This window comes from Castanea sativa, chromosome 9, assembly GCF_040712315.1.
Source record: "Castanea sativa cultivar Marrone di Chiusa Pesio chromosome 9, ASM4071231v1".
Lineage (NCBI taxonomy): Eukaryota > Viridiplantae > Streptophyta > Magnoliopsida > Fagales > Fagaceae > Castanea > Castanea sativa.
The window spans coordinates 26,778,639-26,792,065 of NC_134021.1; the positions used below are offsets into that span (position 1 = coordinate 26,778,639).

Below are 13,427 nucleotides of genomic sequence, written 5' to 3' on the forward strand. Positions count from 1 at the left end.
GATTCAAGAGATTTGGGTTGATTCTAATGCAGGACATTCCAAGCTTGGCCGAAAGGAAGATGAAAGCGTGATAAATTTAATTCAAGCTATTTTGGGCTGATTTGGCATAATTGGGAGTGATTTATGGCGTGAATTAATGGCTGATTGACTTTCCAGCTCTGTATCAGTTAAGGTAGATTTTTTCCTATTTTGGATCTGCTAATTTCATACCAAATCAACTTTTATTTAGGGTTTTATTATTTAGTACGTTTTTTAGGTATTTTCCTTGTTTTTAGGTGAAACTTGATTCCTGATATGGTAAGGTATCAATTAGGGGTTATTTTAGAATATATTTTCTTGTCTGTCAAGTTTTGTGGAGTCCTTAAATAGGCCCTGAAGTTTGTAAACGTTTTTCAGAAAATTATTGAATAAAATTCAGAAAAGGTGAGGCTTTGCTCTCTTTTGGTTTTTCAAGAACTGTGAACTTATCAAGGATTCTTCCTTGTGGCGTTCAAACTTTATACCTTTGGTTCGTGATTCTTTATAATCATTGGGTCAAGGTCAACTTATACCTTTGGTTCGCGTTTCGATTATAAACGTTGGGTCAGGGTTTCTATCATAAATCTGATTTTTAGCTTTCCTGGGTTAAATATTCCAATATTTTTGTTGGGTCTCAAAGCGTGTCGATTGAGGTTCGCATCAGGCAGTGTTAATGTCATCTTGTTCATCCATCTTCTCAAACTTTGACTCCACCAAGTCTTCTTCTTCATCCACTTCTTCTACAATCCCCTCAGTAGGATTAATAGTGGCAATGAAGGTATTTAGGATTCTATCATCCTCATTTTCGGAATCACCCTCTGGTTCGGTGCAGCTCAAAGTAGTAGCAAGTGCCTTGCTCTTCCCGATGGACTTGAGATAAGTAGGACACTCTTGTTTCATGTGACCGAAACCTTGACACCCAAAACACTTAGGTCCTGAGGGAACAATGTACTGACTGCCATCCCTAGCATCCTTCTTCCCTTTGTCTTGGCTCTTAGACTGAGAAGAACTAGATTGCCTACGATCCTTGTCGAAGCCCTTCGCATTGGCATTCTTCATGAACTTCTTCAATTGCCTGGTTATGTAGGACTTCATTGTAGAATCTTCATCATCTAAAGACTCATTCGTGTCACTGTTCATGGCCTTCAGTGCCATGCTCTTACACTTGCTTGATTTCCCAATCCTTGCAGATTGCCAACCAGCTTAATCAAAGGAATCTTGTCAATGTCTCTCGGTTCCTCAATAGCAGTGATCTTGGCATGAAATCTCTTGAGTAGAGATCTAAGTACCTTTTTTACAATCTTGGGTTGGTTTCCCCAAGATTAAAAGCTGAGTTTACTATGTCCTTGAGTTTGGCATAGAACTCATCAAATGACTTATCCTCCTCCATCTTAATTTTTTTAAAGCTAGTAGTGAGCCTCTGAAGCTTCGAGTCCTTGACAACCTACGTTCCCTCATAGGTTGTTTGGAGAACGGTCCATGCTTCCTTCGTAGTTTCGGTGGAGGATATCTTCTCGAACTCCTCATTTGTGAACGCAATGAATAAGGCATTCAATGCCCTGATGTTGAAGTTTTTCGCCTTAATCTTAGCATCATCCCAATCGCCCGACACATCCTTCGACTTGGTCCAGCCTATCTGATGAGAATCAACAAGCATTCAAGGATCCATTGCATGTTCTAGTTGGGCCTATTACAAGAGCAAGATCCAAGAAGATCAAAGAAACACTTAATGGACTGATTCAAGAGATTTGGGCTGATTCTAACGTAGGACATTCCAAGCTTGGCCCAAAGGAAGCTGAAAACGTAATAAATTCAATTCAAGCTATTTAGGACTGATCTGGCTTAATTGCGAGTGATTTATGGCATGAATTAATGGCTGATTGACTTTCCAGATCTATATCAGTTAAGGCAGATTTTTTCCTATTTTGGATCTGCTAATTTCAGACAAAATCAACTTTTATTTAGGGTTTTATTATTTAGTACGTTTTTTAGGTATTTTCGTTGTTTTTAGGTGCATTTAATGCTTTTTAGGTCAAATTTGATTCCTGATATGGTAAGGCATCAATTAGGAGTTATTTTAGAATATATTTTCTTGTCTGTCAAGTTTTATGGAGCCCTTAAATAGGCTCTGAAGTTTGTAAACGTTTTTCATAATATTATTGAATAAAAATCAGAAAAGGTGAGGCTTTGCTCTCTTTTGGTTCTTCAAGAACTGTGAACTTATCAAGGATTCTTCCTTGTGGCGTTCAAACATTATACCTTTGGTTCGTGATTCTTTATAATCATTAGGTCAAGGTCAACTTATGCCTTTGGTTCGCGTTTCTCTTCTAAACGTTGGGTCAGGGTTTCTATCAAAAATCTGAATTTTAGCTTTCTTGGGCAAGTATTCCAATATTTTTGTTGGGTTTCAAAGCGTGTCGATTGAGGTTCGCATCATTTGGTATCAGAGCACAAGTTCTAAAATCAGTTTCCTATCCCTTTATCTTTTGTTTCCTGTTATCATTCTCTCTTGTTTCTTTTGTGTTCTTCATTCATCGTTCTTATTTTTTTTGTTTTTCTTGAAGTACACTAGGTGAAAATCCTGCACCCAGCTCCAAAAAAAAAAAAAAAAACGTAAAAAAAAAGACATCAGAAAAGAATTAGAAAAAAAAGAGAGAAAAAAAAAATTGTTTGTAGTTTCAATTCTCTTAGACCAGAATATCGTTTTCTTTTGTCCTCTTCCTTTGATTTAGTGTTTCTGTCATATTTTCTTGCCATTGGTATTTGTTTAAACACTACAAGTTGAATTTCTTGATCAAATTTATTAGTTTAATGTAGAACTGAAAAGAGGAAGCTACGAGTGGAAAAAGGCAAGAGAGTGTGAGACTAATATCGGGAAAAAGCCAATTTAATAGTGAAACATGAGTGGGAGTGAAATAATTTGAGTGCAAACACGTGAGGGAGTGTTGTGAGGAATTATTTCTAACAATTCTCTGTTGTTTTAAAAGTATGTCTTCCAGGTGTGAAACATCAAATAGGGAAGGAGGAGAGGAGTCGTCTATCATTTTGCAGGATATGCAACAACAATTTGAACGCATGAATGTGGTATTTAATGAGATACGGGATCGGATGGATAGGCAGGACACCGTTATTGCTACTTTGAGTATGTTAGAAGGCAAGAAAGGTGTGCGCGCATGGATGATTCTGATGACTACCACGAGGATGAGTTTGAAGATGAAGAAGATCAAGCTTCATTGAACAATGAGGGCAGGTTTGTGCAGAGGGGAGAAAGGCGTGGTAAAGGTTTTCGAAGAGATCCAAGATGGGACTGATAGGAACCTAGGAAACATAAAAATGAAGATACCAACATTCCAAGGAAAAAATGATCCAGAAGCTTACTTGGAGTGGGAGAAGAAGGTGGAGTTAATCTTTGAGTGCCACAACTACTCTGAGGAGAAAAAGGTAAAACTCACTGTCATTGAGTTTACTGACTATGCTATTATATGGTGGGATCAACTTGTGATGAACAGAAGGAGAAACCATGAGAGACCTATTGATAGTTGGGAGGAAATGAAGGCCATCATGAAGAGGCGGTTTGTTCCTAGTCACTACTATAGGGACTTGTATCAGAAATTACAGAGTCTTACTCAAGGCTATAGAAGCGTGGATGACTACCACAAGGAAATGGAGATTGCCATGATTCGGGCAAATGTAGAGGAGGATAGAGAAGCTACCTTGGCAAGGTTTCTGAATGGGCTGAATCGAGACATTGCCAACGTGGTGGAGTTGCAGCACTATGTGAAGTTGGAGGACATGGTCCACATGGCAATAAAGGTGGAACGACAGCTTAAAAGGAAAGGAACTCGGTCATTTCAAAATCTGGGCTCCTCTACTTCATGGAGGTCAAATGGGAGGAAAGACGAAGGGGCTGTTTTCAAGTCCAAAGCCGAACCACCAAAAAGGAGAGATGAAGCTCCCAATGTTAACAAAGGTAAAAATGAATCCCAGACTCGTAATTGTGATATTAAGTGTTTTCGTTGTTTGGGAGTAGGTCATATTGCTTCACAATGCCCAAATAAGAGGACCATGATCGCACGTATTGATGGAGAGGTGGAAACTGAAAGCGAGGAAGATGATGACCAGATTCCATCACTTGAGGATGCTTGTGATGAGGGAGTCGAGTATCCAGTGGAGGGCGAGTCACTTATGGCTAGGCGTGCTTTAAGTGCCCAAGTCAAAGAGGATGACATGGAACAACAAAGGGAGAACATTTTTCATACTAGATGCCACGTCAACAACAAGGTATGTAGTATGATTATAGATGGGGGAAGCTGTACTAATGTGGCTAGCACTACTTTAGTTGAAAAGTTGAATTTACCTACCTTGAAACACCCTAGACCATATAAGTTGCAGTGGTTGAACGATTGTGGAGAGGTTAAGGTAAATAAGCAAGTACTGGTTTCTTTTTCAATTGGGAGGTACAAGGATGAAGTACTTTGTGATGTTGTTCCAACGCAAGCGGGTCACATTTTATTGGGCAGGCCATGGCAATTTGACAGGAAGGTTAATCATGATGGGTTCAAGAATAAGTATTCTTTTGTTAAGGATAATAAAACCATTACTCTTGTACCGTTGACTCCAAGACAAGTGTTTGAAGATCAAGTGAAACTGAAAAGAGAAAATGACTTGAAAAATTGTGAGATTGAGAATCCAAAAAAAGATGCTGAGAAAGAGAGTGAAAGAATAAAAGAGAGTGAACAGAAAAAAAGAAAATGAAAATATAAAAAAGAATGAAAAGACAGTTGAGGGTGGAAAAAATGAGAGAAAAACAAAAAAACAAGGGAGTTTTTATGCTAAGGAGAGTGATGTCATGAGTGTTTTTTATACAAACCAGCCTATATTTGTACTCTTTTAAAAAGAAGTGTGTTTTAATACTAACAAACTTGACGAATCTTTGCCTAGTGTTGTTGTGTCTTTGTTGCAGGAATTTGAGGACGTGTTTCCTAATGATGTTCCCAGTGGGTTGCCACCTATTAGAGGAATAGAACATCAAATTGATTTTGTGCTAGGTGCGACAATTCCTAACCGACCAGCCTATAGGAGTAATTCGGAGGAGACAAAGGAACTTCAAAGTCAAGTTGAGGAGTTGCGTACTATAATTCAGAAGAACTTGAAAAATTGGCAGGATCGTTTGCCATTCATTGAGTTTGCATATAATCAGAGTGTTCATTCTACCACTAATTTTTCACCATTTGAGACTGTTTATGGTTTTAATCCACTAACTCCTTTGGATTTGCTACCATTACCAGTTAATGAAATGACTAGTTTGGATGGTCATAAGAAGGCTGAGATGGTGAAGAAACTCCATGAAAGTGTACGGTAGCATATAGAGAAGAAAAATGAGCATAATGCGACCAAAGCCAACAAGGGCCGTCGACAAGTTCTCTTTGAATCGGGTGATTGGGTTTGGGTGCATATGAGAAAAGAAAGATTTCCAGCTCATAGGCGGTCTAAGCTGCATCCTAGAGGGGATGGTCCATTTAAAGTCCTTGAGAGAATCAATGATAATGCATACAAGTTGGATCTTCCAGATGAGTATAACATTAGTGCTACATTTAATGTTTCTGATCTTTCTCCTTTTGATGTAGGTGACGATTCGAGGACGAATCCGTTTGAAGAGAGGGGGAATGATAAGAATCAACAAGCATTCAAGGATCCATTGCATATTCCAGTTGGGCCTATTACAAGAGCAAGATCCAATAAGATCAAAGAAGCACTTAATGGGCTGATTCAAGAGATTTGGGCTGATTCTAACGTAGGACATTCCAAGCTTGGCCGAAAGGAAGCTGAAAACGTAATAAATTTAATTCAAGCTATTTAGGACTGATCTGGCTTAATTGCGAGTGATTTATGGCATGAATTAATGGCTGATTGACTTTCCAGATCTATATCAGTTAAGGCAGATTTTTTCCTATTTTGGATCTGCTAATTTCAGACCAAATCAACTTTTATTTAGGGTTTTATTATTTAGTACGTTTTTTAGGTATTTTCATTGTTTTTAGGTGCATTTAATGCTTTTTAGGTCAAATTTGATTCCTAATATGGTAAGGTATCAATTAGGAGTTATTTTAGAATATATTTTCTTGTCTGTTAAGTTTTATGGAGCCCTTAAATAGGCTCTGAAGTTTGTAAACGTTTTTCATAATATTATTGAATAAAAATCAGAAAAGGTGAGGCTTTGCTCTCTTTTGGCTCTTCAAGAACTGTGAACTTATCAAGGATTCTTCCTTGTGGCGTTCAAACATTGTACCTTTGGTTCGTGATTCTTTATAATCATTGGGTCAAGGTCAACTTATACCTTTGGTTCAGGGTTTCTATCAAAAATCTGAATTTTAGCTTTCTTGGGCAAGTATTCCAATATTTTTAGCTTTCTCATCACTATCTCCAGAGCTTGCCACACTTTCTCATCTATAGAATGCAAGAAAGCTCTCATGCGTACTTTCCAGTATGCATAATTAGTACCATCAAATAAAGGAGGTATAATAAGTGACTGTCCTCTATCCATGACAAACAGGGGTCAATGGATTACACAGCAAAGATTAAAACTTAATCAGAGTGTGCCTGCTTTGATACCACTTTATAGGCCAAAAATGTATTAACCCTTGTGATGAATTAATTGATTAATTAGTCAAGTTTATTAATTAATCAAATTAACATGCAATGTACGTGGCAGCAAAAACAAATCACAAACTACAATAAATTGTAGCGGAAAATAAATTTGACAAGGTGATTTATTTTCAAATGGGGAAAACCTCCAAGGCAAAAACCCCATCGGGTGAATTTAAGGTCACCACTCCCGAGAATTCACTATTATCACAACAAGCAGTTACACTTAAAGGAATCTCAGTACCTTATACCAACCTACAGTTGAATCCTTACCCCAATACCCAACTAGACTTATTCTATAGTGTCAATCTCTCCTTTTAATGCACAATTCCAGGTACGTGACTAATAAATAGATGCGCGAATCCCAGTACGCGACTTGATTACCAACTTGAGAAGGATGTTGGCTACAAAGTTCTTTAGTTCATCACATGATAAAGATCATGAAGTTGCTTGGTCACAAATGAAGGAAAAATTCTGGTTTTGTATCTCATACAAAACCCACAGCGGAAGCAACGAACAAGGATCTATTTCATTCATGATTGATAACGTGCACTATGTAAATTTCAGAATTTAAGAACAAGATAGCGTACCTTGGTGTGGAGAAATTCAAAACAAAGATTAGAAGCACTTGGGAACACTTTTAATCTTCACTCCAATTCCACTTTACGCCCAAGATGTGTGGTCTCTCAATCAGTTTTTCAAAGGAGAATGAAAGTGTGTCTCACACTCTCTCACACACCATTTCTTATTTCTCTTTTTACTCATTTAATAAAAATTCTGTATGTTTCTCCCTTTATAACTAACTGATTATCTAATTGGGCTGGCCTATTAGGCCTTTCCAATTGGGTTTTAGTGTGTGGCTTGGAGTGGGACCAAAAGGGACCAATAAGACACTAGCTCCAATGGGCCTTAGGCTTTTCCGTCAACTCTTGACAAGTCCAAAGTTACCATTAATTATATTTAATACCACTATATAAATATAATTGCACTCTAGGCCTTATTAATAAATTATATCCCAAGACTTTATTATACATGCAACCCCTTCATAAAATATTCGTAGTAACACAAAGTCATAAATGTAGACTGCCACTTTGTAAATTACTACATCTTATCCTTGAGTACCCGGTTTAATTCTTTAAAGTTATTCATTATATATTTATGAAATTCAATTTCATAAATATATACTTTAGTAATTTCTTACTAAAGTGGTTATGCCTAACTCTCTGAATAACTGAAACCATTAAACTTATCTCAAGGGAATATTTTATATTTCTATCAAGAGACTATGAATTCCATCTTGAGAATATATGTTCCATCAACACTAAATGTGGCTGCCCAACATACTGAGGTTTTGACCGTCACTTTAGATCTCATTCCTGATATATCAAAGCAACCCACACCTCATGATCAGGTGCATTATTCTCTCAGGATTAAGAGTTCATGCAAATAGAAGTCGTGAGATTTATTATTCATTTGAAAGTCGTTAGAATAATAATAAATCTCACAGCGGTCCTGTTCAATATGTTTTAACTCTTAAAACATATCAACATATCAACTAGAAGTCTCCACTTCCATGATTAAGACAAATCATCTTAGTTGATACGTTATAGTCTTCGCAGATGAAATGCCCAATTTCATCACCGACTACGAACTATAAATTCTGAGTTTACAAAGAACTTGTGATTTACATCTTCTGTGACTTTTCACATAAATCACATACAATGCATCTCATGGACTATATGATAATGTCCCATATTCATGTTACTATTATTTTAGATAATAATAAAATAACTTTATCAATCACAATATTAAGTCATACATCATGTCATACATAATGTCATACATAATATCATACATAATATCACACAATAGGATTTAAGGGCACTAATCCTAACAACAAAACCCTACGGTGTACAAACATAGCAGCTTCATCAAGAGAAAGAAGAACTAGGGCAAACTAGGTTTCCGGCCACAATTTGCATGAACAACACTTTACTTCACACTTGTGCAATTGTGCTCACTGTAACGGCCCTTAAAATAATCCTTATTTATGATAGGGTATGATAGAGTACCAACCTCGACGTCGTCTATAGAGGTCGTCCAGGACTTAGCTAGTGAAGCAAGGACCCCGGAAACCTCACCAATAACTACCTCATCCATGAAGGAAGAAGCTTGGACGAGGTTCGTATGGTCAGGGAACAAGTCGCCTCGTCCTAGAGAGTCAAGAAGCTCGTCCTGAACAAAATCTGTCCATAGGAGGAACGACCCTTATTTCTAAGTTAGGTACGCTCAACAAGAAGATCCTCGGACGAGGCTGTCGCACTTAGGAAAATTTTCGAGTGTAATGTTACAACTCTGATGTAGGACACAATTTACTGTTTAATTATTGTAATTTATTATTTTTGGTATTTTTATGTAAAAAGTTTAGGTGATTTAATTCCTTGTTTTTAGGTGCATTTAATGTTTTTTAGGTCAAATTTGATTCTAGATATGGTAAAGTATCAATTAGGAGTTATTTTAAAATATATTTTCTTGTCTATCAAGTTTTTTGGAGCCCTTAAATAGGCCCTTAAGTCTGTAAGCGTTTTTTATATAATATTATTGACCCATCCATGATTAAAGCCGTATTGGAGATGCCTCCACCCAAAAGAAAGAAAGAAATAAGGGGTTTTTTGGGTTGATTAGAATACATTACTTGATTCATTGCCAAGCTCACTTCCACTTGTGAGCCCATCTTTAAACTCCTAAGAAAGAATGAACCACATACATGGAATGATGAGTGCCAAAATGCTTTTGAAATTATTAAGGAATACCTCCCCCACCCACCTATCCTAGTGCCTCCACAACATGAGAAACCCTTACTTCTGTACCTTTCCATCATAGGGGATATGGTTGGAAGTATGCTTGCACAAGAAGACAATAAGAAGAATGAGAAGGCCATATATTACTTGAGCAAAAGGTTCCATGATTACAAGACTAGGTACAATCCCATAGAAAAGTCATGTTTTGCACTTGTTTGGGTAGTACAGTAATTGAGACATATCGTCTTATCTTTCCAAATATGAGTGGTAGCAAGAATGGACCCATGGAAGTATCTCTTTGAAAAACCTGCTTTGAGTGGAAGATTGTCAAAATGGTTGCTCTTGTTGGCAGAATTTGATTTAAAGTATGTGGCTAGGAAAACTATCAAAGGAAGTGTTGTGTCAGATTTTTGTGCCAAGAATCCTATAGAGGGGAAAGATGGTAAAGGAGACTTTCCAGATGAGGATATCTAGGATGTTGAGTTAGGGACATGGAGGATGTACTTTTACAGAGCCATAAACCAATATGGGAATGGGATAGGAATACTCTTAATCACTCCTGAGGGATCTCACATACCTTTGGAAATCAAATTGAACTTTGAAGCAACTAATAACATGATTGAATATGAGGCTTGTACTCCCCTAATGGAAGCTCTTCGAGAATTGGGGGTAAAGGAGGTCGAAATCTTTGGGGATTCAACTTTGATTATAGCCCAAGCGCAAAAATTATGGAAGGTGAAGGAAGACCATATGAAGCCTTATCAACAATACTTGGAAGACTTAACCAAGGCCTTTGACAAGATTGAGTACACAATCATCCCTAGAGCTCAAAATCAATTTGCAGATGCCTTAGCTACCTTAGCCTCCATGGTTGAGATACCTGAGGGAGGGTGGACACGGCCCTTGGAGATTGAGCAAAGTTATGAGGAAGTGCACAAAAGGAAGACTGAACCTTCAATAATGACCATAGAGGAAGAGGAAGTTCCGTGGTACTATAACATCATGAAGCTCTTGGAACTAGGAGCATATCTAGATGGTGCCAACAAGAGTGAACGTCATTCCATTAGGATGATGGCAACACAATACATCCTATGTGGAGAACAACTCTATAGAAGGTCCTATGATGGTGTACACCTTCGTTGCTTGAAGAGAGAAGAAGCCGAGAGGGTAATGGAAGAAGTTTATCAAGGGATCTATGGCCTTCATATGAATGAAAGAATGTTAGCCAAGAAAATCCTAAGGATAGAGTACTACTAGAATACAATGGAGACTGAACCATGTACCACCTAGTGAGTTGTATAGCATGACTTCTCCATGGCCACTCTCAGCTTGGGGCATAGATGTCATTGGAAGGATAGCTCCTAAGGCTTCAAACAGGCATGGGTATATTTTAGTGTCAATCGACTATTTCACTAAGTGGGTGGAAGCAGCCTTCTACTCCATATTGAAGGCTATTCACGTGGCCTAATTCTTAAAAAACAACATTATATGCCAGTTTGGGGTATCCCAAGAGATCATTTCCGATAATGGTTCCCACTTTGAGGATGCAGTCTGAATGGTCATGGAAGAATATGGCATTGAGCATCACAAGTCTTCACCATATCAACTGCAAGCGAATGGGGCCATAGAAGCAGCTAATAAGAATGTGAAGAACATCCTAGCCAATGTGGTAATGACATACAAAGATTGGACCGAGAAGCATCAGTTTGCCTTATAGGGTTATAGAACTCCTATTCGTACATCAATTGGGCAAACACTTACTCTTCAGTTTATGGTAGTGAGGCGGTGCTTCCTATTGAGGTGGAGATATAATCTTTGAGGGTATTGGTGGAAACCAAGGTCCTAGAAGAGGATTGGGCTAAAGCGAGATATGAACAACTAGCTTTGATAGATGAGAAAAGGGCTAGGACTCAATACCATGCTCAAGGGTACCAAAAAGGATTGCTCAAGCATTCAACAAGAAAGTGAAACCAAGAAACCGTAAAGAAGTGGACTTGGTCCTAAAGGTGCTTAGAGATGAGACTGTTGATCCAAGAAGGAAAATGAAGCCAAGATGAATTAGGTCTTTTATCATTAAGAAGATCATGTCTAGATGAAAGATGCTTCACCGCATTAACCTGGATAGACTCGGGAAATACCACATTTAAAAAGAATAAGAAAAAGAAAAAGCCTACTAGGTTGAAAATCCGAAAGGGCGACCTAGGCAAAAATTAAGGCAAAAAAACCTCCACTAGATTGAAAACCCAAAAGGGCAGTTTAGGCGAAAGTTAGGGGAAAAGGCCATGGGTATGGCAAAAATTCCTAAAGGGACGTCATAGGAAAAAATTACATGGCAAAGGAAAAAAGAAGAGAAAAAAATGAATAAATGAGATGACAATAAGCAAAGATAGTAAAAAGGAAATTCTCTCATTGCTCAAATTAAAAGATAATAAAATTGATTTCATAGGGGATTTGGAACATTCCGATCCTTTATTAAATTAAAAAACAAAACCATAAGAATCATAAGGGCTTGATTGGTAGGAGGAATTTTGATTTTGTTTTCAAAACAGTATAAAAACAATTTTAAAAAAATTGAACTTGATACTTTTAAAAACAATTTCCAAAATACTAAAAACAAAAAATAATTGTTTGGGAGACCATTTCTATTTTTGAGATTTAAAAATAAGATATTTACAAAAAGTCGTGTAGAATCTGTAGATTACTTTTTTGTGGATAATGAGAAGGGTATAAAGCTCATCATATATTTATATTTTTTAATGATATTATTCAAATTTGAAGTGTGAAAATTCTTTTTGTGATAAAGATAAGCTCCTTAATTTAAAAGATAAAAGATTTTGGACAAATATGTGGGGTCCACTGTTTTCAATTTATTTACAACTATATCATTAAAAACATTTTCTATATCCTGAAAACACCCTTTTAGCCATTTTCAAAATCCTATTCTAAACTAGGAAGATAGGATACAGTTTTTTGAAAACTATATTTAGAAAATATTAGCCTAACAATAAATTCAAGTGTGGGACCCACCATTTTATGCATTACAAAACAAAAAACTATATTTAAATACTCTTACCAAATAGGCCCTAAAAGTGTAGAAAAGTAAAATATGAGGCATATTAGGGTGGTTACTCAGTCCTCGCCTTTTCGCTAGTCCTCATATAAGCTTTCTAATCCCTCAGAATCCACTTCTCATGTCATCCTCCAACCATTGCTTGTACCTTGCAGTGGGGTAGAAGTATTTGGAGGAACAATGTCTTTCGTCACCCTATGACGTGGCCAAGCCTCACTGATCTTGCCCAAGATCTTATTGGTAAACACCATGGCGTGGAAGGCACCTTCATCATCAGGGGCCCCTTAACATTCTCCAAATTACCTTGAGATACGACAAGTGGAGAAGTAAGAACAGCAAAAAAAGATGATAAAAGAAGATATAAGGTGCCTCAATGGGTTGAAAACTAAAAGGAAATCCATGCAAAATTAGAGGAATCTTGCTAGGTTGAGAACCTAGGCAAAAGATAGGGATTATACCTAAAGAAGAAGAGAACTTCCCGCAAAAAAGCTTGCTTCCTTCCTATGAAAGGCATCCAAACCATTGAGAGTTTCCGCCAAGATCAACCCCACCGAATTACCTCTCTTTAGCTCATAAGCCACCATGCACATCCGAAGGTCCACGCAATACGACTTTTGGACCAAGAAATACCTTGCAAGGGCACATAAGCAAAAGGCACGAAGAAAGTACGAACATAGCCTCTCATCCTCAAGAAAGGCCAAACCGAAAAAATAATCAAAGACCAGCCTAAGGTTGAGTTTGCCAAAGACACACCACTTATTGGCCGTGGCAACAGGGACGCCTAACAACACTCATAGCAAGGATAGGGAAGATGAGATCATCAATCTCCAGTTCACCCATGATGGCAGCAAATTTTTCAATAGTGGGGCATAATTCTATTCCGTTGAAGCGGA

General features: G+C 37.5%; 1 protein-coding gene across 1 annotated transcript; it reads left to right on the plus strand.

The window, feature by feature from the left end:
- Positions 1–9,740: 9,740 nt before the first annotated feature.
- On the plus strand, positions 9,741–10,721 carry LOC142608977 (uncharacterized). Its single transcript, XM_075780627.1, has 2 exons — positions 9,741–9,906; positions 10,006–10,721. The coding sequence occupies exons 1-2, from the start codon at positions 9,741–9,743 to the stop codon at positions 10,719–10,721; spliced, it is 882 nt and encodes a 293-aa protein (XP_075636742.1).
- The last annotated feature ends 2,706 nt before the right edge of the window (positions 10,722–13,427 follow it).